This window comes from Mus caroli, unplaced genomic scaffold (assembly GCF_978045245.1).
Source record: "Mus caroli unplaced genomic scaffold, Mus_caroli_1 scaffold_4, whole genome shotgun sequence".
Classification (NCBI taxonomy): domain Eukaryota; kingdom Metazoa; phylum Chordata; class Mammalia; order Rodentia; family Muridae; genus Mus; species Mus caroli.
The window spans coordinates 6478535-6503997 of record NW_028227259.1 but is presented as its reverse complement, the minus strand read 5'-3'; the positions used below and the strand labels follow the sequence as shown (position 1 = coordinate 6503997).

General features: G+C 39.7%; 1 protein-coding gene and 1 pseudogene across 10 annotated transcripts in view; one reads left to right on the top strand and one right to left on the bottom strand.

Moving 5' to 3' along the window:
• Positions 1 to 25463, top strand: part of LOC147004899 (protein DBF4 homolog A-like) — a 390457-nt gene that overhangs the window by 148435 nt on the left and 216559 nt on the right. For 3 of the 10 annotated variants that reach the window (XM_085836427.1, XM_085836426.1, XM_085836430.1), the window contains exons 5-8: positions 10582 to 10761; positions 15227 to 15277; positions 16736 to 16805; positions 16988 to 17049. The exons of 5 other annotated variants lie outside the window; for them this stretch is intronic. In XM_085836427.1, coding sequence (XP_085692553.1) covers positions 10582 to 10761; positions 15227 to 15277; positions 16736 to 16805; positions 16988 to 17049 — 363 coding nt within the window. Of the gene's footprint in view, positions 1 to 1745; positions 1917 to 10581; positions 10762 to 15226; positions 15278 to 16735; positions 16806 to 16987; positions 17050 to 25463 lie in introns of those variants that run through there. 2 more of the 10 variants (XM_085836437.1, XM_085836431.1) reach the window with 2 other exon arrangements.
• LOC147004902 (sperm motility kinase X pseudogene) lies at positions 389 to 9658 on the bottom strand (annotated as a pseudogene).

The following is a 25463-nucleotide window of genomic DNA, read 5'->3' as shown; positions in this document are numbered from 1 at the left end:
GAAACTCATACACCCAGCATGGTGTAGAGGAGAATCGACGCCCGGCCCAAATTTTTCACAGGCTTTTATAGGAAAAAGCCAGGGGAAAAGTACAAGTTTTACGTCACCAAGGGGTCGTGTCCTATATTTTGGCAATGTACCCGATCTATTGGAACATTCTGGGGTAGTACCAGGAGGCCCCTATCTCAAAACTGTTCTTGGAACAGTCCTCAGTTAGGAGGGGTAGGACTAGGTTTGTTCCAGGAGACCCTTATCTAAAAAATGTTCCTGGAACAGTTTTCAATTGGGAGGGGGTCGGACTCTGGGGTAAAGAGTTCAGGAATGTACTCTGGGGTAAAAAGTTCAGGAGTGTTCCGGGAACAGTCTCTAGATGGGAGGGGTAGGAGGACTATGAGTTGAAGAGTTCAGGTGTCCAGTAGTTTTCCTCTTTCAGTAACTGTTGCTGTTGTTGTTGTTGTTGTAGCATTAAATAAGTAGCCATCACCGTGTTGAACTTTTTCTCCTGCAAACTTTCTCTTATCTCTTCTGGATTGTATCCCAGGACACCCATGAGTACGATTATACTGGGGTCCGGGTGGCTTTCAGTGTTCTCTCCCATGGAAGCTGGAGAAGCTTCATTGTCATATTTTAGCCACTTGAATCTGGCAATCTTTTGAACTGTTGGCCTCTCTCCAGGGTTGACAGTTAGCAATTTGACTATCACATCCCAAAGTTCTGGTGAGAGACTAAAACTCCTAGAGTACTTTCCTGCAAAGATCTTCTGCTTTGTTGCTTCATAGCCATATCCCTCGAAAGGGAGGCGCCCTGTGGCCATAAAATTAAGTACAACCCCCAAGCTCCAGACATCAGTGGCCCGACCATCGTACCCTCTACCTTCCAGCAGTTCTAGGGCACAGTAAGGGAGGGTTCCACAGAACTTGACCAGCTTCTGGCCCGTGATTGATTATCTTGGTGCCCAATCCAAAATCAGCAAGCTTTACATCTCACTTGTGAGGGAGACAGAGAGGTGTGTGTGTTTCAACCTCATAGACAAAAGCAGATTTCGATCTCAGTGTTTAATATAAAAAAATTTCGTTATAGGGAAAATTCCTAAGAGGTGCGTATGTGTCTAGTAACTAAGTACTAAAGTGCAGGTTGTGTTCGAAAGTTTAAAAAAGTTGTTTGATTCTCATCTGCTTTTAAAATAAAAGATGAATGGCAGAGTCCTTAGTGGGCTTAGGTTCTTATATGTAAACAAAGTGCTTGAATCCCTCGTCTAGTTCTTTTAAGTACTAGACAAACTATGAAACGGAAATGCGAGCATTATTAACCCCTAAGAATTAGGTTGTTTATTCTAGATGAGTGTGTGTGGCTACCTAGATAAATAAGCTTTCAATATTTAAAACACCTGTGTTGGGTTTTTACCGCCCTGTTAATTCCCCACATGAAGTTTACACCATGAGAAAGTAAGTTTTCCAGAACGGCTCTATAGAATTCCTGCTTCAGACACGGAACAGGAGTAAATAATAACTATTTTCTGCTGATTCAGCTCTTGTTCTCCAGTATAGAGTTTGTGGAAACCATACAGGACAGTTTGCCTTCATCCTAAGTGGTAATATTAGGGACAACATTTAGATTCTAAGGACTTAATTTGTTATGACTAGTAATGTTTCCTTTCTGCAATAAAGATGTTGAACATTTTTTGTAAAATAAATTAAAAAATTTGTCTGCATAAAATGTTGCCTGATTCTTTTGTAATCACAGGTGGCATCCAAGACAGAAATGAAAAGAATCGACCATCCTTGAAATCCCTGAAGGCTGATAATAGACTGGAAAAATCCAAATATAAGCCCCTTTGGGCAAAAATATTTTACCTTGACTTGCCTTCTATCACCATATGTGAGAAACCACAAAAAGATATAAAGGAACTCGGAGGGGTAAGTGAGAACCGCACACCCACCGGAAGTTGAGAAAAGTAATAATTGGCGTTCTGTAATATAAATTACCAGGGCGTTTCATTTTGGAAATTACAGCGATTTAGCAGTAGCGCTTTGATGAGCTATTGGTTATTAGTGAATCACTTGGGAACTGGGAGTGTAACCCAGTGGTCTAGCACCTGCTGACATGTGCAAGACTTTCTGTGTTCAAGTCCCAACATCAGAAGATAAAGAAAACTTTTTTTTAAAGCCTTTTGTAGCCTGATAAAATGTCAAGTTTCTGTGATTGGTGGTTTGGTATAAACGAGGCTCCTATGTCCTAGGAAACCTGCCTTTTCTTTCAAAATACCAGGAGCCATTTGACTGATGGCTGAGGGGAGCTCTTATGTGTTAAAATAATTCTTTAGTTTTATACATATACACATACATGTGTGTGTATGTATATATATACACACGTATGTGTATATGTATAATTATTATATATGTGGCATATAATTTAGTAGTGTACACATGTGTGTATATGTATACTTACATGCCAGGAGAGAAGTACTCAGTCAGCAGGCACCTGTCATGGAGGGAACAATTTTCGAGACAGGGTTTCTCTGTGTAGCCCTGGCTGTCCTGGAACTCACTCTGTAGACTAGGCTGGCCTGGAACTCAGAACTCCACCTGCCCCTGCCTCCCGAGTGCTGGGATTAAAGTCACTCGACACCACGCCCTGCAGAGTAGTAGTTAAAGTGCCTTCCCTGTCGCATCCATTTCTTTATGATTAGAAAACTTTGGCAAAACTCTATAAAGATTTCTTAGGTGTAATGTTAATGTGACCTAAAATCTAACAAATGTGGTTATTATGATTTTTACTGTTTTCAGAGGTTTCTGCTGGACTGAAAGTTAGCAGTTTTGAACATTTTGTTCCCAGACTGAAAGTTCACAAGAATACTTCACGAGTTTCTTAGAGTTCCTCATTAATGTGATATTTTCCTGCCTGCCCTTGACGTTTGCCTTCATTCTTTGGGAGGCAGTTGATGGAATCTCACTTTGACTATGAAAGGCACATGGATTTCACTCTCTCTTGGTCAGTTACATTCATATATGAACTGTGTTGCAGTCTGTTACTCCCGTTACCCTCCTGCCCTTGCCCACTCTCTTCTGCATAGCTAGGTCCGCTGCCCCCCTAAGCAGCCTATTTTCCTCCTGTCCATTTTGTTGACTTACTGTTTTGTATTTATGGTAGCATTTATCATAATGACAGTATGGCTGCACTTCTAAAGGTCATGGCTGATAGACCTGCTACCATCAGCTGTATTCCTGTCAACAGGATGTTCATGTTCTCAGGACATCATAGATATGAGTAAAGACCCCTCTTTTTCGCAATGAAGTGCTACCTGCTAAGCTTGTAACATGATACACCACCATTATTTTAATATCGGTGGCTATGCAGTAGTTGATAGCTTTCTCAACTACGTTGGCCATTCTGTTAACTTTGGGTATAAAGAACTCATGTTTAGATTTGTGCTTCTCACAGCAGATGCTTCACACAATGTTGTATCTCTAAGTCCAGCTCGGAAACCCACAAATGGAGCTTTGACTAAATGAGCAGTGTCATGTTGGTGCTGGCACAGGAATCACTTCCCTTTCTTTCTTCCCCCATCCTCACAACACCTCCTAAGATACTTTCAAGAAACAAATTTTCAATTACTTCTACCACAAATGGTTGTTAGAGACCATTTTGACTTTATACATGTCAGATTTTACCCTTTAAAGGTTTCAAGTACCTCAGCGGCTATCCTGAAAGCATGAGTTTTGTAGCGCTGCAGCAGGGGAGTTAGCCTGACCATGAAAGTGGTGTTTTCCTGAGGTGAGCTCTCCAGCTGTTGTGATCCCTCTGATTGCCTCCAATACAGAAAAACCTCTGCTGCATAAGTTGTGTTCTTGCATCTGCACCCTCCCCTTAGGAACAACCAAGTGCTGGGCTAGTGAGGTAGCCTGCAGGTAAGGGAGGGCATGTGCTGCCAAACCCATGGCAAAAGAGAGCACTGACTTCCACAGCCCACCACCTTTCTTGTTGGAAAAGAAAGTACCTACTTCTGGTCTTTGCTGTTTAATTCACTGATGTCAATTTAGTCCTTAGGTCCTGGTTTCTGTCCATATTTAAAGGTACCCAGTTTTATCAAATTGTCATTTATTCCAATGGTTCTCTCTTCCTCCAATGTTTAGTTTTATTTAACCTGTCTATCCTTTTATTTTCTTTTGCTTTGGATCGCCCCAATGGTGTCATTGCTTAATTGATCACACATATTTGTTTTCTGTGAGTCTTAATGAAACTGTGCTAAAAATTTGCAGAGGACATTTGTGATAATTCAAGTATTAACTGTATAGCAGTCAGTTTTCACATAATAGTGAACCTTTCTTTATAGTGTTAGAAAAATAGCCAAATGAAAGCCACTTAAGAAGGATAAAGAGAGCCGGGCAGTGGTTGTGCACGCCTTTAATCCCAGCACTCAGGAGGCAAAGGCAGGCAGATTTCTGAGTTCGAGGTCAGCCTGGTCTACAGAGTGAGTTCCAGGACAGCCAGGGCTACACAGAGAAACCCTGTCTCAAAAGAATCACATGAGTAAAGTGACACAAGGACAAGCCTGAGGTACGGACATCATGCTTTTCCATAGAGACACGTGAATAACAACAATTGAAGTACACTCAGTCGTATCCACTTCACTTGGGAGGGGCACATTCAAAAATACATTCCAAGAACAATTCTGTGCTTTGGAAAAACTGAGGTCACAAGATTCATCTTGTTTCTTGGAGTTTTCTCAGAAGCACTCAGAATTCTCACTTGACTCCATTCTTGGACTGTGTTCCAACAGGGTGTAATACCTTGTTACTTTATGATCCTGAGCACAAACAAGTATAATTTTTGTGTTTGCCCATTAAAATGTAGAGGCAGCAATTTCCAATCAGTTCTCTGAGTATGGTTTTCAGGGCATACTATTGTGCTTTTGTTAGACTCAAAAATGAATCCTATGTCTGTCTTTCCTGGAGCTCTAATCTAGATAGAAATGGCATGGTATTGTGTGAAAAACCTCTTCCTAGGGAAACACAACACTGTTGAGATATCTGTTCACCCCAGATAGGAATCTTACGACCGAGCAAAGTATGGATACCACCAAAGTCTAACTTGGTGGAGCAGTGAATTTTACTGAGGTTCCTTCCAGGAGCAGAAATGAGTCAGACAACAGCATCTCCAAGGCCCTCCTCAGCATGAATGACAGCTCACAAAAGCTGGGAAACCTGGAGCACACTGAACACACTGCAGGCAACTCAGCTGGTTTCTGCTTCTTCCAGGCAGCTGGTCTGGTCTCAGAATCTTTGCAGCTTTTCTCCTATAAGAGTCTTTACAGCTCAGCTTCCTTTTGTCTGAAAGAGATTCTCAGCTTTTGTCTCTACTCTGTCTGGGAGGGGCCTAGGGAATCTGGTCACTTTCAGGGACTTCCTTAAAGTTCTTTTTAGTAGTTTACCTTTCTGCTTAAGGAGCTTCCTATAGAATGGAATGTTTCAGTTCCCCAAGAAACTTACACAACCCATGGGTACAACTGATTGTAATTTAATACAAAAATCAAAGGAAAGGGGAGATTAGTTCTACCTGAAGGATTGTAGAGGACATTGTGTGGGCATAATAACTAAATAATTATAGAGCCGCCCTGGGAAAGCTTTACTAGGAATATGTAGAAATTGCTGTTAGCATACAGATGGACATGCTTACCCACCATTGTGAATCAGTACAGTTAATGTTTGAGCTGAGTCTTGAAGGAATGTTAGGAATGTACTTAGTAAACTATATGCACATTATAGAAAGAACATACTTAAAATATATGCCTGTATAGGTGTGCTTGTGTACTTAATGCTACAAACTCCCTGCAAGTGAAACTGAGATGTGGATGTGGCAAGAATCGCTTATGTTAGAACCAGATTATAAAGGGCATTTTCTTCATGATACAGGATAACAGAGTAGTGTTGGGCTTTGGAAGGCAGCAGGGTTTTTGATGTAAGCAGTGTAACTGGCTGGCCTGGAAGTTTATAATCTTCCTGCCTCTATTTCCCCGGTTCTGAAATAATAATTCTGAGCCACACACAAGAGAAGTGGTTTCCGGTTTGCTTTCCTTGTTGTTTTTTGGCGGTGTTATTTTGAGAGATAGTAAGTTAGGGTTTCTCTGTGTGTTTATTGTGCCCAAAACTACCAAGGGGGGGGGGTTGTTGTTTGTGTATTTTAAGTTATGTTTGTGTGTTTGCTGTATAAAGGCAGTGCAGGTGCCCAAGGAGGACAGAAGGATGGCATCAGACCCTCTGGAACTGGAGTTAGAGAGTTGTGAACCGCCGTGCATGTGCTGTGAATTGAGCACAGGGTCTTCTGCACAAAGTAGCAAGTACTTTATCTGCTAAGCCATTCCCGCTCTCTTTTTTACGTTTTTACACTAAGAAGTTTTAATTCCGTTTCAATGAAATTAATACTGGGAGAAATTTATGGTATTAGAGTTGTATAACATTCAGTCCAGTGAGTGAGAACTCAGAAATAAACTATTTTATATGTAGCCAGTTGCCTACTTATTTTTGTTTTTTATTGATAAGATCATTCTGCCAGCCAGTTTCAGGAAAGCTGGATATCTACATGCCAAAGAATGAGTTTGTAAATTTACCTTACATCACATATGGAGCCAAGATACACATGTAAGAGGCTTCCAATACTTAGAAAATACCATTGACAGCAAATTAAAAGTATTCATAAGTTCAGCTTAGTTAAAATTAACAACTTCTCTATCTCCCAGGACAGTAACGAGAAATCACTAAATGGTAGAGAATATTTCCAAGTCGTTTATGTTCCTCCAATTAATAGTGTTTACTAGGCCTACATGAAGCTCTGGGTTCAGTCGCAACCACTGCAGAAAACAGTGTCACAGACCAGTATTCCAGCATTCAGGGGTAAAGGCAAGAAACTCAAAAGGTTATCCTTAGGTCAAGGCCAATTTAGTCTTGTTTCCAAAGAAAAATGGTATATTCAGTATCTAGTAAGTGCATTCTATACAGAATATGTGAACATTTCAACAGAAAGGTAATCCAATGGGTAAAGGGGGCTGTAGAGGCTCAGCAGTTAAAACCTCTTATTCATACAGAGGATTTGAGTTCAGTTTTCAGCACCCAACTGGTGGCTCTAAATCATCTATAGTTCTAGGAGTTCTGACACCTTCTGGCCTCAGCAGGCATTGGGCACACATAACAGATAAATAGATGTATGTATACATGTAAGCAAACACATAAAAATGAATAATGGGTGAAGGGCCTAAATAGATATTCAGCCCCACAGCTTTGTGATTGTCAGGTATATGCAAGGTTAAACTCGTAGGCATGCCTATCAGTTACTGTCAAAGAACCAGAAAATAAACATATTAGCCTTCACAGTTTGACTTATCCACCATTTCTGGGAATGTAAAAGGCAACATCTGTGCAAACAGTATGGGCAGTTTCAAGAAAGGGGTTCCAGCAATTTATGTATCTGAAAGAGTTGAAAGTGGGGTGTCAAAGAGATAACTGAACACCTGCAAGCTGACCAAGACATGGGGAACAGGCTGGTGAGCAGGATTCGTCCATGTTCTTCAGTTCCTTCCTTCAAGCTCCTGCCAGGGATGCCCCTAGAATGGCCATTTTCAACCTGTGGGGCTCAACCCCTTTGGGCTGTTGGTTTATTATTTTACTATGTTCTTATATCTACCACCTTAGTCCATTCCAACCCCCCAACACAAGGTAGGAGAGGAAGGAGCTTAGAGTGGAAAGGGGACATTGACCTGTGGGATACTTCCTTCAGATTTAGGGTCTGCACGTTCCTAGAGACCAACCCAGTCTTCATTGTTAGAATATCCAGCAGTCCAGCAAACCATCAATTGCAAACACAGTGAACCAGCAGCAACAAAGGGGACAGCAACCACATAGGCCTGCTCAGGGTTCTCCCCTGCTCTGGGGACCCTCTCCAGAGTCCCCAGAATTAAACTATATGTTACTGGCAAAAATCACGTCCTGCTAGAGCAAGAGACAAATCATAGTTAACTGCTGTGGCCAAGCTGAAGCAGCCTACAACCCACCCCTGGGATTAAACATGTTTATATAACATAATTGGGTTTTTAAAGAAACCAATATTTTCACTACATTTGGGAGGGAGTCAGTTGACCCTTTCACAGGGGTTACCTAAGACTATCAGAGAAAACAGATACTTACGATTCATAAGAGTAGCAAAACTCCAGTTATGAAGCAGTAACAAAAATAATTTTATTGTTAGGGTCATCACAACATGAGGAATTGTATTACAGGATTACAGCACTAGGAAGGTTGAGAACCACTGCCCTAGATGACAGACAGACTGTTACCTGCAATGATAGCTGAAATAAACCCCTTCCTCAAGTTGCCTTTGGTCAGGGCTTAAGCAAATTCCGACAAGGAGGTGCTTCTCCCCATTGGATGTTCTAGCCTAGCACTCACAGTTATCTCTCTGCTTCCTGACTGCAGATACACTGGCTCAGCCTCTTCATGCTCCTGCTATCACACCCTCTCTTCCACGGTGGATTGATGAGATTCCCTCAAATCTGAACCAGAATAAACCTTTCTTCAGGTTATTTTTGTGAGGTATTTGGTGCCTGCCCATGAGAAGTGTAGTTAATACAGTGGCTGATCACCCTGCCTTAGATCTTTTTCGTTTGCATAGACTCTGGGGCTTGATCCTACTTTATGACCTCGTTTAACTTTGAAAGTCTTGTCTGCAAAGACCATGGAGCATGCACCTCAGCCGCTGTGACCCTTTAATACAATTCCTCCTTTTAGCATAAAGTTTTTTTGTTGCTACTTCATGACTATTTTGCTACTGTTATGAGTCATAATGTAAATACTGATAAACAGGATAGCTGGTATGTGACTCCCTAATGGGTTGTGACCCACAGGTTGAGAACCCCTGCCCTGAAGCGTATATTTTCACCTTTTTTTTTAAATTATTTTTTAAGTATATGAGTCATTTTATCTACATATATTTACACATGTGTTTAGCACATACATACTGTGCCTGAAATAGTCAGAATAGGGCATCAGATCACCTGGAAATGAAGTTACAGACAGTTGGGAACCTCCGTGTGGGTTCATATGGACTGAATCCTGGTCCTCTGGAAGAGCAGCCAGTACCTGTTGAGTCATCCCTCCAGCCCATTTTCACCTTACTTACCACACAGTTGGTTCAATTTAGATGAACGTGTGTGTATGTGTGTGTGTCCGTAAATTGCTGGAAACTTAATAAAGTTTAAAAGGCAGTATTTTATAAATTAGCATTTACATTCTTTTCTACTTTTATACAAGACCCATATATTTTTTCAATAAACAAATAGTGATAATTTATTAGCTGGTCAATAAAAAGGAATGTTGCCTAGAAAGGAAAGGGAAAAACAACTTGCATTTCACTAAGGTTGTTCTTGCCAACAGCTAATTCTGAGTCAATGGTAGCTTAAATTAACTTATCACAAACTTGGTTCATTTTGGTTTTAGTTCTTTAGTTTTATGTAGTTTCATGTAGTGTGTATGAATGTGCCTGCAGTGCATGTGATGTGCACTCTCACATGGAGGTCAGAGAACTTGCAGGAGTTGGTTTTTCCTTCTGCTGTGTGAGTCCAGGTGCTCGAGCTCAGATAATTAGGTTTGGTAACGAGGACCATCGGCATCACCATCAAGCATCCGGCTGCCCCAAGTTACTTACTGCCTTTCATACTGTGAATCATTAGAAATTAGAACTGGGAAAAAGTCTTATGATTATTAGTCACTTCTGCTTGCTTCTTAGTATTGTGTCAATTGTATTTATATGTATGTGTTTTAATAGAACTAACTAGTTCAATACCCCTTCCCCTGGGTGATGGTGATCTTTAATAACACCATGCTGCTGTGTGTGGTGGAGTGCATGTTCTGGAAATTTTATACTTGTGAGAAAAAAGGTTCCTTTCTTCTGCTATTAGGAAATGTTATAACGTTAATGATCGAAACTGATGTGCCCGGTACATGTAAATAAAATTTGAAATACAATGGCCGGCTTATACTAGCTGCATTTCAGATGCTTACTGTCCACGTGTAGTGTTACATAGTACAGGCAAAGAAGAGTTCATCTCTGTAGGAGGCCTTGCTGCCGGGACTCCAGCAAGTCACTTCCACTGTCATCTCCAGTGTATGTAGATAAGGAGAGTGCGTGGACTGCATTAATTAGGATAAAATACTTAAGAATAGTACATAGCACATGATATTATTAATGAAACTCCCATTATATTTCCTCAGAACTATGGGCTCAAAAATGCAGCGTGAAAAGCACCAATTTGTAAAACATTAGATTATAGCTGGGCGTGGCAGCGCACACCTTTAATCCCAGCACTTGGGAGACTGAGGCAGGCGGATTTCGAGTTCGAGACCAGCCTCGTCTACAAAGTGAGTTCTAGGACAGCCAGGGCTACAGAGAAACCCAGTCTTGAAAAACCAAAAAAAAAAAAAAAAAAAAAAAAAAAAACTCACAAGACATTAGATTATATGAAATTGGAATTTGTTCACAGTAACTTTAAAGAGCTTTGGAAAATTTTATTATAAATTCTTTGTTTTCTTCTAGCGAGTTGAAGAATTTCTCAGCAAAGATATCAGTTATTTTGTTTCAAATAAAAAGGAAGCAAAGTATGCACAGACATTGGGTCGCGTTTCTCCTGTACCAAGTCCAGAATCTGCATATACTGCAGAAACCACCTCTCCTCATCCCAGCCATGATGGAAGTTCCTTTAAGTCTCAAGACAGAGTAAGTGTGTCCTATATGCTTTGAGCCTAGGGCAAAGTGGATCTCATGGTTTTCTCTTTGTTTTAAGACAAATAAATCCCTCTCAGACTGGTTTGAACTCCCTCAGAATTCTTATTCTTTCTGCCTTAGTGTCTCCCAGGTCCTGGAGTTACAGATGTTTGTCTGACACCTGACACTGGGCTTCCAATAGCAGGGTTACAGTGCATAGAGTGAGTGGTTATAAAGCCAAAGATCTGTGGCTTTCTCACCTAATGTTTCTGTCTTTTTAAAAGGTGATTAAGTTTTCCTTAATAATATAGTAGTCAAGTTGTACCCTGATTCCTAAAGCATGCACTTGCACTTGAGACAGGTAGCTTTTGTTTTCTAGAATAATTTACAACTAAAGTTAATAGCCAGCCATTCTTTTGAAGAAAAGAAAAACTTGTAAATCTTTCAAAGTAGATAAACTGACCATCTACAGCATACTGACTGTGCACAACATATAAGTTAGGCATATTTTTACATATCCAGAAGTTGATGGGAAAAACAAAATAATATTTTGTGACAAGTAGAAAATGTTTGTGTAAATATTGTATGAATATCAGTTTTTTGACAAAGATGATGTGGTCTACAAGGCCTACAGTGATATGCTGTTTGTCCCCTCCCATAAAAATAAGTTATGATCCGTGTTTAAAATTTTTCTGACAGTACATTTCTATCAAGTTGGAAGACAAAATGAAGGGCAAACTGATGTAAATACTTAGAAAAGAGAGTTAGAGATAAAATGCTTACTGTATCTAAATTGTTATACTACGATATAATTAAATGGGCATTTGAAGCATAGCCACATGAAAAGCAGTTTGAATGCAGACAGAGCAGAAAGCAGGAGTTGCAAAGGCAGTCCTGTGAGAAAGGGAGGAGAGTGGGTCAGGTTGTGCAGTAGTGCTGTTTGGTAAAAATGTAATACACTACCAACAAGCTCTTGATGTGTTCATGGCCTTTCAACTGCTTTTCATGCTGTCTTACTTTAAAAGGGAAATAATTTATAAAAATTGTGTATTAATGTTTTTCTTAAATCTTTTTTTAATACAAAGCTGAGCCAGGCCTGTTAGCCCAACTCCTTAGGAATGTGAGGCAACCTAATGAAGGAGCTAGAGAAAGTACCCAAGGAGCTGAAGGGGTCTGCAACCCTATAGGAGGATGTCTTAGTTAGGGTTTTACTGCTGTGAACAAACACCATGACCAAGGCAAGTCTTATATAAAAAAAACAACATTTAATTGGGGCTGGCTTACAGGTTCAGAGGTTCAGTCCATTATCATCAAGGTGGGAGCAAGGCAGGCACGGCGCAGGAGGAGCTGAGAGTTCTATGTCTTCATCCAAAGGCTGCTAGTGGAAGACTGACTTCCAGGCAATTAGGGTAGGGTCTTATACCCACACCCATAGTACACACCCATTCCAACCAGGCCACACCTATTCCAACAAGGCCACACCTTCAGATGGTGCCACTCCCTGGTCCAAGGATATATAAACCATCACATTCCACTCCCTGGTCCCCATAGACTTGTTAAAAAACATGAGTCTATGGGGGCCATACTTAAACATAGCATAATGCAAAATGCATGTAGTCCAACTTTCAAAGTCCTCATAGTCTATAGCAGTCGCAACAATGTTAAAAGTCCAAAGTTCAAGGACTCTTCTGAGATTCATCAACTTAATTAACTGTAATCCCCAAAACAAGGCAGGAAACCAGCTGGGCAAACTCCAAACTCTGCATCTCCATGGCTGATGTCAAAGCAGTCTTCAGATCTCCACTCATTTTTCATCTATGTTGACTGCAACAAACTGCTTTCTCCTGGGCTGATTCCACTCCTTGTGAGCAGCTTTCCTCAGCATGTATCCCATGGCTCTGGCATCTTTAACATCTTTGAGTCTCCAAGGCAATTTCAATGTTACAGCTTCTTGTTTCAGTGTCTAGGATTCCACTTGATCTTTTGGACTCCTCCTCAGGGCTGGCATCACTTCTCCATCTCTGTCCTCTGTAGCACTCTATGCTCAGGTTGATCCACTCCACTACAGCTGCTGTTCTTGGTGATCATCCCATGGTACTGACATCTCCAATACACTGGGGTGTTCCACTCCAACTAGGCTTCAGCAATAGCCTCTCATAGGCTCTCTTCAGGGTGCCAAGCCTCAAATCCTTTGCATGACCCCTTCAGTCCTGGGCCATCAATTACAGCTGAGGCTTCATCTTCTCCAATGGCCTTCCCTGGCCTCTCACAGTGCTAAGCCTCAGCTTCTCTCCATGATCCCTTCATTCCTTCACAAGCAGTACCACCTGAGTGACTCTTACACATTACCAAGTCCAGCTGCAGCATGAGGTACAACCTTGGGTATCTCTGGAACACAGCTTCTTTGTGCTCCCAGAAAACAATTTCCAGAAGATTTCACCTCAATGATGCTGGTCTCTTCTTAATCACCGCTAATTCCTTAGCTCCAGCTAACCAGCATCAATTTTCCCAGTAGTTCCTCCCATTCTTAAATCTAGAGCCAGAGCCACATGGCTGAAGCTGCCAAGTTCTGCTGCTTACAGGAACTAGAACATGATCCCCTTGTACAATAGTAAATCCTTCACTGCCTAAGCTTGGTTATTCTGGTTCTTGCTCTATAGATTGAGCTTGAATGCAGAGATCAGCATGCTTGTCTCATGGGATTAAAGGTGTGTACCACCATACCTGGATCTAATTTAGCTGGGTAGGATCTTTCCCCAAGGTCCCACTCCCTTAATCTTTATCTCCTAGAACACAAGATTTTGCTCCATTTCACTTCCTGGTACTCCTTTAATACTCAAACCATATATTTTATATTTTTCCTTTCTAAGCTTGCAATGCTTGTTCAAACTTCTCTTCATAAGACTTAACCAGAGAACAAAGTCTCTGCTGGGCTTTTTTGAAACTTCTTTTGTCAATGCAATTAATCCAAGTCTCTTCACCTTAGCCTCAGGCAAACTTTTCAGACAAGGGCAAAAAGTAGCCACATTCTTCACCAAAATACCACAAAACCAGTCTTTATGCCACATTCTGAAATTCTTCTCCTTTGAAATCTCTTGGGCCAGGTCAACACAGTTCAAATTACTCCCAGCAACAAAGTCTTCCATATTCCTACTAGGATGACCCATTAAGCCCCATTTAAAGCATTCCACTGCTTTCCAAATCCAAAGTCCCAAAATCCACATTCTTTCAAATAAAAGCATGGTCAGGCCTATCACAGCAATACCCCACTCCCGGTACCAACTTCTGTCTTAGTTAGGGTTTTACTGCTGTGAACAGACACCATGACCAAGGCAAGTCTTATATAAAAAAAAAACAACATTTAATTGGGGCTGGCTTACAGGTTCAAAGGTTCAGTCCATTATCATCAAGGTGGGAGCAAGGCAGGCACAGTGCAGGAGGAGCTGAGAGTTCTATGTCTTCATCCAAAGGCTGCTAGTGGAAGACTGACTTCCAGGCAACTAGGGTAGGGTCTTATACCCACACCCATAGTACACACCCATTCCAACCAGGCCACACCTATTCCAACAAGGCCACACCTTCAGATGGTGCCACTCCCTGGTCCAAGGATATACAAACCATCACAGAAGATCAACAATATGAACTAACCAGTACCCCCAGAGCTGTGTCTCTAGCTGCATATGTAGCAGAGGATGGCCTAGTCGGCCATCGGTGGGAGGAGAGGCCCTTGGTCTTGCAAAGATCATATGCCCCAGTACAGGGGAACGACAGGGCCAGGAAGCAGGATTGGGTGGATTGGGGAGCAGGGCCAGGTGGAGGGTATAGAGGACTTTTGGGATAGCATTTGAAATGTAAATGAAGGAAATATCTAATAAAAAAATTTCAAGTTCATTAAAAAAAAGCAGTGTGAGGCAAGAGTATCATAAGTTGAAGGGCAGCTGGGGCAACTCAGTGAGAGCAGATGTAACGTTAAGGCTTTCGAAGGATTGGGGATGTAGCTCAGTTGTAGAATGCTTGCCAAAATACACCACCCAAAAGGAAAAAGAATAAAATCTCAAATTAACCTGAAAAGTGTAGATTTTTTCTTGTTTTCTGAGACAGATTCTCATGTAATTCAGGCTGGCCTTAAGTTTGCTATATAGCTTGACTTTAAAATGTCAGTGGGTGCTAGCTATTTTCATTTACATAGAATTGATCCTCTAGCATCTCATTCAGTTTCTTTCTTCGTGTGCCTGTGCGTGTGCGTGTGTGTTTGGTATGTTTGTAGATGTTTTCTGCACTGGAAAAAAAGAGGGAAAAAATTTTAGTCTGTCTTCCAGGAGAATAATGAAGCCACTTTTGACCATAAATTTTCTGTGTTCATAGCCATTGAGACTATATGAACAAAATTTTCTACTTTTAAGGGGTTCTCTTTTCTAACCTTTTCTCTGATGAAGTACTATAATTGTTTGGTATTTTTGTTGTTGTTGTCTTACAGGTATGTTTGAGCCGAGGAAAATTGTTAGCTGAAAAAGCTGTCAAGGATCATGTAAGTAGGAATTTGAAATTCACAGAGTGTGGGCATCAATTGGGACAGTGGGCTGGTGTCTAGCACATGAGGTCCTTAACTCTTCATAAGCCAGGCATAGCAGCATGCACCTGTCATAACAGCTCTGAGGTGGTAGGGACCAGAAGTTCAAGGACATCCTCAGTTACATAAGGAGTTCAAAGCCAGCCAGAGCTAGAAACCCTGTGACTCGGGGACAGGGAAGAAAGAAAAACATGCAGTGCATATTTTGCTTCTTTATTGTCTTGTTTTCTGAGACAGATTCTCATGTAATTCTGGCTGGACTCAATTTGCTATATAGCTTGACTTCCGAGTGCTGGCATTATAGATATATACTACCATATATAATATAGGTACAGCTGTATTTTATTCAAAATTTAACTGTGGGCTGGCTAGATGACTCAGTGGGTAAAGCTGCTTGCTGCCAAAACTACTGACCTTAGTTTGATACCAAGGACCTAAATGATGAAAGAAAAGAACTGACTCTTGAAAACTGTCTTCTGATCTCCAAGCGTGCACTGTGGTATGTGTGTACCGACACACATACACACAGACAAGCATACAAGTAGAATAAGTGAATGTAATAAGAAATACTCAACTTGGGGTCGGTAGTAAAGTTGGCAAAATGCCTGTCATGAAAGCAGTAGAACTTAAATTTGGATGTCTAAAAGCCACATAAAAAGTAAAAGGCCCAGGCATAGCAAGAGGTGCCTCTGATCTTAGCATTGACATTTTTGGAGAGGGATAGGGTGGGACACTTGGGTCCCTGAAGCTAATTGGCCAGTCAGCCTAGCTGAATCAGTGACTTCCTGGTTCAGCAAGTGACCTACCATCTCTAAAAAAATTGAAAGTGGAGTATGATTAAAGAAAGACATTTGGCATTGACCGGAGGCCTCTGCATCTCACAGGCATGGACACACCACATACGAAATTTGTAACTGAAAGTTGAAGATATTCTGGAGATAACTCTTTCATTTCTAGTGGAAAAAAGCTCAAGTTATAGCTTGTCTCATTCTATCAGAAATAGAAGCTACTTTTTCCCGGAGGAACATCCCCATCTTGTGGACATCCTAAACATTACTGAAAACTCGAAGGTTACCTTAAGATATACATTTAATTGTTAGGATATACATTAATTCTTAGGTCAGGCAGAGTGGGCATACCTTTATTCCCAGCACTTGAGAGGCAGGTGGATTTCTGGCTTCCAGGCCAGCCAGGGCTACTAAGTGAGACTTTGTCTCAAACAAAACATAGGAATATATTAATTGGAAACAATTTAAGAATGCCAAAATACAAAACAAGGTCCTCATTTCTATTGTAATTCATTAGGGACATTTATGCATAATCTCTTCAATGGCATTAAGATTTAAATAAGGTTTAAGGTTTAAAAAGTTTTAAAAGTAATTCTTAGACAAACTTGGTTTTGTTTTTGTTTCACAGGATTTTATTCCTGCTAATAGTATATTATCAAATGCCTTATCATGGGGAGTAAAGATTCTTCATATTGATGGTAAGATGACCTTTTGATAGCATTTGTAGTACGTGCCTGTCTGTCCTTTAGTTACATAATAAGAATTTTGGTAGTAGGGGGTATCTCCCATGGTAAACTTTAACATACAGTTACTGCCACTTAACATCGCAGTTTAACTCCAAAGGTAAAATTGCTAACCTTCAGTTCTCATTTCAATAAAGACATTCGATACTACATTGAACAGAAGAAGAAAGCACTGTGTGCACTCAAGAAATCCAGTGCGGTATGTGGCTCTTTTTTAAAACTCTTCTTAAAAGTGGTACTTTGTTTTTTGGTTTTTTGTTTGTTTGTGTGTTTGGGTTTTTTTGTTTTGTTTTTTTTGTTTTGTTTTGCTTTTCGAGTGTTTTTGTTTTTAATATAAGTAATTCCACAATAAGTAAAAAACATACTTTGAGACTCTTTTATGGATTTCTGAATTGTGTGTCATTTGACTTGAAGCTTATATTCATAAATTAAAAATTGTTTCTGGGGTAATGGCATAGGTTTTTTTCATCCTTTTTTGTTGCTGCTGTATTTTAAGAGATACTGTTTATTCTATAGAAAAACATAAGAAAATTCAGAGATGTTTGCTGTGGTTGTCCTATTATTCTCTTGTCGCCGAGTGTACAGTCTCTTCTGGCTTCATCTTTGAGTCACTCTTTGTCTCTTACACCCCTGCCTAACTACTATTCAGTCAGTACACTCCCATCTTCTCACTGTTTTGCAGATCTCTACTCCTATATTTCTAACTCCCATTTAACTGACAAGGTATGAAACTGAGAAGCAGTTTGCAGATCCTTTTGATACCTTTTAAAGCCAGCTGTGTTGGATGGTTTTCCTGCTGTTGTCCATTCCTTCCTTGAGCTCTATTATTCATCTCTGCTTCTCCCTGTTTTCTCTTAGTCCTCAGACCATTTTTCGGTGGTTTGCTTTTACTACATACAATCCTTAAACGACTTAGATACAAAGAAAAGAAAGGTCTGTACTCTGGTACATAAAAAGAGATGGAGACAAAGTAGTTTGGAAATTTGGTGATTTTATGTAGTAAAATAAGCAGCTTATACTTTCCACAGCTTTAGTAACACCAGGGCTTTGTATCTGAGGTTGTGTTCATTTAGGTTTTCCTGTTTTGTTTTCCCCTCTTCCAGTTGGAAGTGGTCATCGCTCATTATCTTTGAAAAACTAGCTCCTCACTTTTTATTTGCATTCTGGTATTGACTCCACCCAGTAAATTTTGTTTTATGAGTGCCATACTCCTTTTCAGTTCTACAGTCTTTTGTGTACCAGGTAATTTTGGCTACACACAAGAAATTGCCAATGTTGTGTAGATTCCTTATCTATTAGAATAGTTAGACAATACTGATTTTGTTTTTGCTGTTACTGTTTTTCTGTTTTTGTCTTTGTTTTTATAAGATTTATTTATTTATTTATTTATTTATAAGTACACTGAAGCTGTCTTCAGACACACCAGAAGAGGGTATCAGATCTCATTACAGATGGTTGTTAGTCACCATGTGGTTGCTGGGATTTAAACTTGGGATCTGTTTTAGTTTTTGAGACAGGGTCTCGCCAAGGTAGCTCTAGGTGTCCTGGAACTCACTATGTAGACCAGGCTAGCCTCAAACTCTTAGAGATCTACTTGCTTCTGCCTCCTAAGTGCTGAGATTAAAGGAATGCACCACTGTACCTGGCATTACTGTTTTGTTAACAGATCTAGCCGTCCAGTTTTTATTCAGACTGTAAATTCTGTCTTAATTTCATAGATACCTGCAGTTTTTTAAGACTTGCATATAGTATTGGGGTTGTCTTGTACACATACTATGTGCATTTGTCTGAGATTTAGACAGTGATATAAGTCTCAGTTGCACTTCGCTTTGGATTTATTCATAGCATGAGCAGTGTTGAGTTCACACAAGAAATTGCCAATGTCCTATCTACTACAATAGTAGCACATACAGTTGGCCCACATGTAGATTTATACAGGGAATTAGGGATGCCCATCTCCAGCTTGCTCCTTAAATTCTCTGCTCAGGGATCTCTTTCCGAGCTACCCTAGTACATAAGTGGGGATGTCACATACAACCTACACTACTGCCCAGACTGCACACACAGGACAACTGGAAGGAAAGGAAAACCACTGGAGCCTCTTTTGTTATTTCCCTAGTAAAACAGATGAGGTGAGGTTAATGTTTGGGCCATTCACCCTGACAGCTTCATACCAAAGGTCCTAAGTGTGACATGCTCGACACTAAGGTCTGCTTCCTCTTTAAAACTTTCCTATACCTATCTAGTTCTTACTGAGTGCCATCCAGAGTTTCGTTATGATCGGTGACTTGATTCCCCCGAAGGAATGCAGTTCACATAGGTCTTCACTGTTAACTGTACCTTGTCCTTGCTAACCAGTGTTGAAGGCTCAATGATCAGTGCCACTGCCACTACTCTCCAACAAAGAATGTAAAGTTAGGACTGAATTATGTAGAGATGATCAGTATCTTTCATTCTTGAGCGCCATTCAGTTTTTTGATTGAATTGATTTTAAGAAGCAAGATTTTCACCCTGTACAGTAGCCACTCTGATAAACTATTTTTCTTGTACATTTTTTTTCTCTTGAAGATAACTGTGCAGTTTTTTTCTGTATTTTTAAACCCAGTATTTTCACTGTATTTGTTTTCCTTTTTAAAGGGGAAAAAAGCTGGTCCTGGAATACAAAAGACAAGAAGTAAGTATTCCTGATACATTGTTTAGTTTTCTTTTAGAGAGCAGAAAAAGATTAAGTCTGAAGTGTACAGCTTGGGCTCTTGGCCACAGGTACATGGTGTCCTAGGTTTTAACTCCAAGATGCCCAGATATTTATATACTTAGAAAGATTTGCTGAGGTAAAGTAACTAGTTATTTCCATGATTTATTCAAGGATTTCTTAGTAATTTTTAGAACATGGACCTCAGCTACAGTCTGATGACACTTAAGCTACCCTTCCCCATGTTAATAATTTTGTAAAGATGTCTTCTTCTCTGTGTGGGAGGGGTTAGGTGTACATTAGTGCAGATGCTCCAACAAGCTAGAAGAGGACGTTGAGTCCCTTGGAGCTGAAGTTACATCAGTTGTTAGACCTGACATAGGTGCTAGGAACTGACCTTGATCTTCTATAATATCATTCTGTGATCTCCATTTCTGAGCTCTAGCTCCATCCCCGAAATTAATATTTTCAAAAACATTTTTTAAAACTCATTATAGTCCCAGAAGAAACAATTCTTCAAGTCCATTTACTGGGCGGGATGAACATGAGGAATGCTTTGGGATAGCTTTACAGTGTGAACATATCTGTGCCATTCAGCTCAAGAATCTTGGATGGTTGGTATGAATGCAATCCGGTATACAATCCGGACGCTGCAGAGGCCAAGGCGCCTGGGCCTTAGTAGAGGGATTCTGTCTTACAAAATCCAAAACACATCCTTGGCGTGACAGATACAGGGGAATGATAGTGGAAGATATTTTACCTGAGGCCTACACCTTTCAACTCTCTTGAGTTTTAAAGGATTTCTAGATGGTTTACCCACCATAGTCTTTACTGATTTGCACCTGTCTAATGGTATTTTCTCTTCATAAGCAGGGAGACTCAAGAAGCCTTTTTTAAAGGTTGAAGATGTGAACCGTTAGTGTCAGAATCCAGTGTGTTGGAAACTGTGTTAGAACTATAGAGAAAACCTCATGAGACTTATTTTCCTGACTGTGATGTGCAGAGAGCAGTAATTCCCTTGTGTTCAGGGACTGAATTTAGTTTCATTCTATTGTAGATTTGAATTCAGAGTATCTGCTTTAGACTTATCATAAAATTATCTCATTTTTTTAGTATTTTAAATAATCACTCTGGCTGCATTCAATATCATGAGTTTGAACAATTACTAAAAATTCACCCCTGTAATTGTGGGAGAAATTATTGATAGTACTTGGAAATGTTTTGAAAAGAATGGAATTCAGACATGCTTCAACATGGTGGAGCTTTCAGGACTTCATCCAAAATGAAGTATGAAGGAAAATACTGCATTATTCAATGTACATAAAGCATTCAGAATATTCAGATTCGGTCACTGCTGGTTGCAAAGACCTGTAGGGAAATAGAGGGTCCTAGGGTTTTTACTTTTGCAAGGTAAGCACCATGAGATGGGGTAGTGCTTTCACAAGTTAATGTTTAATATGACTGCACTGTCCAGTTTCAAATGGTATCTAGAGCAGTGCTCAACCTGAGGGGGACAACTTCTAGGGGACTGGACAACTCTTTCACAGAGGTTCCTAAGACCACTAGAAAACACTAGTTACAATACGATCCATAACAGTTGAAAAATTACAGTTATGAAGTCTCAACAAAAGTACTTTTATGGCTGGAGATCACCACAGCTGAACTGTATTAAAGGGTTCCAGCATGAGGAAGGTTGAGACCCACTGCTCTAGAAGCTGGGATAGTAATTCCAAAACTTAATGATTAATGTGACTAAACTCTACAGTTTTAATTAGTTTCGATGGTAGGTGTTTTCGGGAGGATCTGGGAGGAGGTGAGAAAGTGGGAAGTGATCAGAATATTGTATGAAATATTAGTTTCAATTTTTTAGGTGTTAAAAGAATAGGCCTACAAATTTGTTCTTTGAAAGGAAGGTTACCCCTACCAAGTCTTTCTTGTTTATTTCAGATTTGAGGTGATTTACAGAACTTAGATATAAGGCTTTGAAACATTTCTTTCATCCTAGAGAAGCTCACATGTATTTGTCTTTATTCACTTAGGTGCTACAGGCCATTTTACCTTCAGCTCCCCAGTATGCCGTGTATAAGCTACTTTCTTCAGAAGCCCTGCAGTCCGTTTGATATAGAGAAGTCATCCAGCGTCCAGAAACAAGCTCAGCCCAAGCTCAGGTTGGTGGGAAACTTGATTCTTAGAAAGAATGCTATTTAATTTAGACTTTCACTATGATTGTTTTTTTTTTTCCTTCATAAGCATTTGGGGTAGTGTATTTTGTGCCATGGTGGTAGTATGTGTGCTTGTTTTCCCTGTAAATATTTTAATGCTTCTATGCTAGATTTAGTGTGAATAAAAGTACATTATTTGGACATTTTAGGTGTGAGTGGGGTTCAGATACTAAAACCCGTTTCTCTTGACCATTTGAAATGTTCTTCAGAATATTTATTACATTTTGTTTTACATTTCTTGAAATTCAGTTAAAAGTATTTGCTGTTCAAAAGTGACAGATTGTGCATATGTTACTTTAAGGCAATACGTTTTAAAATTATTCATTAGCAGTTAATTTTGTTACCATGTACTTCTATCACTAGAATTAATACGGATGGCGATAAATGTGGAACCCCAGTTCAACTCCAGTTGAAGGAAAAGAGAAAAAAAGGATATTGTGAATGTTACTTCCAGAAATACGAAGATCTCGAAACTGTAAATGTGATTTTCCATTTGGGATTGGTGTTTCTAAACATCTAAATACTGTTTTTATTTTTAAGTCCCATTTTACTATGCCGAGTATAGTTTGCAACATGATAGTCACAAATATATTCTAGAGTAGAAACATCTCTGGTTTGTTTTATGGTGGGGATAGAACACAGCTCTGTACTTTCTAGGCATGTACATCAGCACTCCTGCATCTTGAATCTGAAACACTTGAAATTGTAAGAATCCAAGGAGGGAAATCGACATTGAGAAAATAATTTTTATTCATTTAATAAATATTTGAGTGCTTAGTATATAACTACAATATAAAAATATAACAAAATATATGTAGACAGTATTAGATCAGTGCAAGGAGAAACAAAACAGGAATGGAGGTTTGCTATCATGTGTTTAGACTTGGCAAAGAAATACTTGACTGATGTTTAAGTAGAACTACAGAAAAGTTAGGTAACCAGGCATCTTGATACCAACCGAAATCGGCAAGGGTAGATAGACCCAGAGTAGAGGATGATGGCCTAGACTAAGCAGGAATAGGAGTTCTTGGGGCATGGTCAGGTTGTTGGAATACTCTAAAAATGAGACTGGAGGGATTCATATGATTTTTGGATTAAGAGATGGTAGATAAATGAGAAGTTCCTATATTTTGGTGTGAGCAATTAAAAAAGAAAAGTCTTGCAAGAGCATATCAAATAAAAGAAGTTTTTAAAGATGGGGAAGGCCTGTTGGAGTATGAAAGCTTATTAAAATCACTGGTAGTCTTGTCTGTATCCTTAGAGTTTGGTGCATAGCAAGTGCTTATTAACCATAGCAGCTACTTTTTTAATTTCTTAGCTTTTAAATAGTAGGTAGACAGACATAGTGGTGCACAACTTACAGCCTCTCTACTTTCAACCTCCGCAAGCTCAGGCAGGATGAATATCAGAGTGCATAAGCTCAAATATTTGTCATTTGAGATGGATTAATATTTACCAGGGGTTTTGATTTGTTTTACTGATGTAATAAAGAAGGACATACAGTTAGTTTTAAATTGCATTGAATCAGAAGCTGAAGTATTTCAAATTTTTTTCCTTTTCCTTCTAATTGTTTTGAAATTAAAGTTATTGATTGGTTCTGAAATTTACGTGCCATTGTGAGGTCAGAGTAGTATAGAATGTTTGCTTTTCTTTATCTTTGAGCTCCTAATGTGTTCAGAAATATAAGAATGATAGGAAAGTTGTCCACTGATTGTCACAAAGAAAGTAAATTTGTGAAAGTTGATTTGAGAAGAAATTTAAGATCGTGACTTTGAAAGTTTTTGTTTGTTTTTTAATTTAAACTAAAGCAGAGTTCGGTAGGTCACTCCAACACTCTGGGAGGGTCTTGGGTTTGAGAGCAATTTGGACTACATAATGAGATCTTATCTTAAAAAACCAACTATTGTTTTATTACCTTGGGTTTCACAATAATTCATTTCTATCCATGCAAAGAGACTGAGATAGGAAATATTTTTGAGGGCTTAGGAGATGGCTCAGTTAGTGACCTGCTTACAAAGGAGCTAAGATTGATCTCCAGAACCCACGTCAAGAAGTGTGGACATGATGGTATGCTGGGGCAGACAGGCTCATTCCTGGCCTGCTGGTCTGCTGGCCTGCTTTACTGGACTGAACATCCAGGTGCCCAGCACCTATAGAAGGAATGGTAGACAAGGTTGTCTTCAGTCTACACACACGTACACAAATATTTTTAAGTAGTGTAGGTAAAGCAGACATACAGTACTGTAGCTAAAGTATAGCATACAGAAAAGAGAACAAGAAAAGCCAAAAGGTGACAGGCCTGAGTTATAAACAGGATATATAAAGCTATCCTTGTCTAGTTGTATTGTAGCATGGAGAATGTTCAAAATAAGTGGAATGTGCCGTACAGTGGTAGCGAATGATGAGAATGACATTAGGGGTGTAGCTCAGTGCTAAGGCCTAGGCTTGGCACATGTGAGACCCAAAAGTAAAGGTAAATGAGAGTGCTTGACTTGCTATCAGAGAAGGCACAGACCTCTGAGACATACAGATCAATAATACTAAGTAATAAAAACAACTAAGTGAATTTAGAGAGAAAGTATATGTTTCACTTCATAATTTTTTTTTCTTCCCAGAATATAAATGAATTCAATCTGATCTTTAAAAATGTGAAACTTATTTGAGATGTTTTGTTTGTTTTTCTGAGGGTTTCCCTCTGCAGCTCTGGCTTCGGTGGAACTCACTCTGTAGATCAGGCTGGCCTCAAACAGATATACCTGCCCCTGCCTCTACCTCCCCAGTGCTGGGATTAAAGGTTTTGTGTGTGTGTGTGTGAGTGAGTGTGCGCGTGCCACCATACCCAGCTCTAGGCTCTATATAGGATATCCTGAATTTATTGACAAGACAATTAGCCTGGAGATCTCACCCTTTCAGAAGGAAGGTTGTTTCCTGTAAATTCTATACTATAAATTTGGTTTTTTTCATTTGGCACAGGGTCTTACTATTTAGACCAAATTCAGAGAAACCTACCTACCACTGCTTCCTCAGTACTAGGATTAAAGATGCTCTACCATGCCCAGTTTACTTTCCTTTTAATCACTCTGAGATTGAAAAACATTCCCTGCTGGGCTGTTGGGGAGCATGCCTTTAATCCCAGCTCTTGGCAGGCAGAGGAAGGCAGATTTCTGAGTTCTAGGCCTGCCTGGTCCTTAGAGTGAGTTTCAAGGCAGTCAGAGGTATACAGAGACACCCTGTCTGGAAAAACCAAAAGAAAAGAAAAAACACTCCCCTTTCCTCTGTTGCAATCAGTAGGTAATGAGGTAACTTGTTTGTTCGTACTTGGGTGTTTTCTTCAGTTGTGAGTCTTTTTGTAATGTATAAATGTAGCATTTATCAAAGGTCTTGGTTTTTAAAGTTTAGTTTTTACTTTTTACAGAAGTGTGTGTGAGTGTATGACATACGAGTGGAGTCTAGAAGAAGCCATCAAATTACCCGAAACTGGAGTTACAAGTGATTGTGTGCTACCAGATTTGGGTACTAGGAACCACCTTCAAGTCTTGGAAGAGCGTTGCGTGCCTATAACAACTGAGCCAGCTTTCTAGCCCTTTAATTTGTTTTAAAACTCTTCTAGACTCTTGTATGTCTTAAATTTTTGTATATTAAGGTAAAGGATTTCATTTAGTTCTGTAAGCCCTACTTTGGGAATTATATACAATAGTA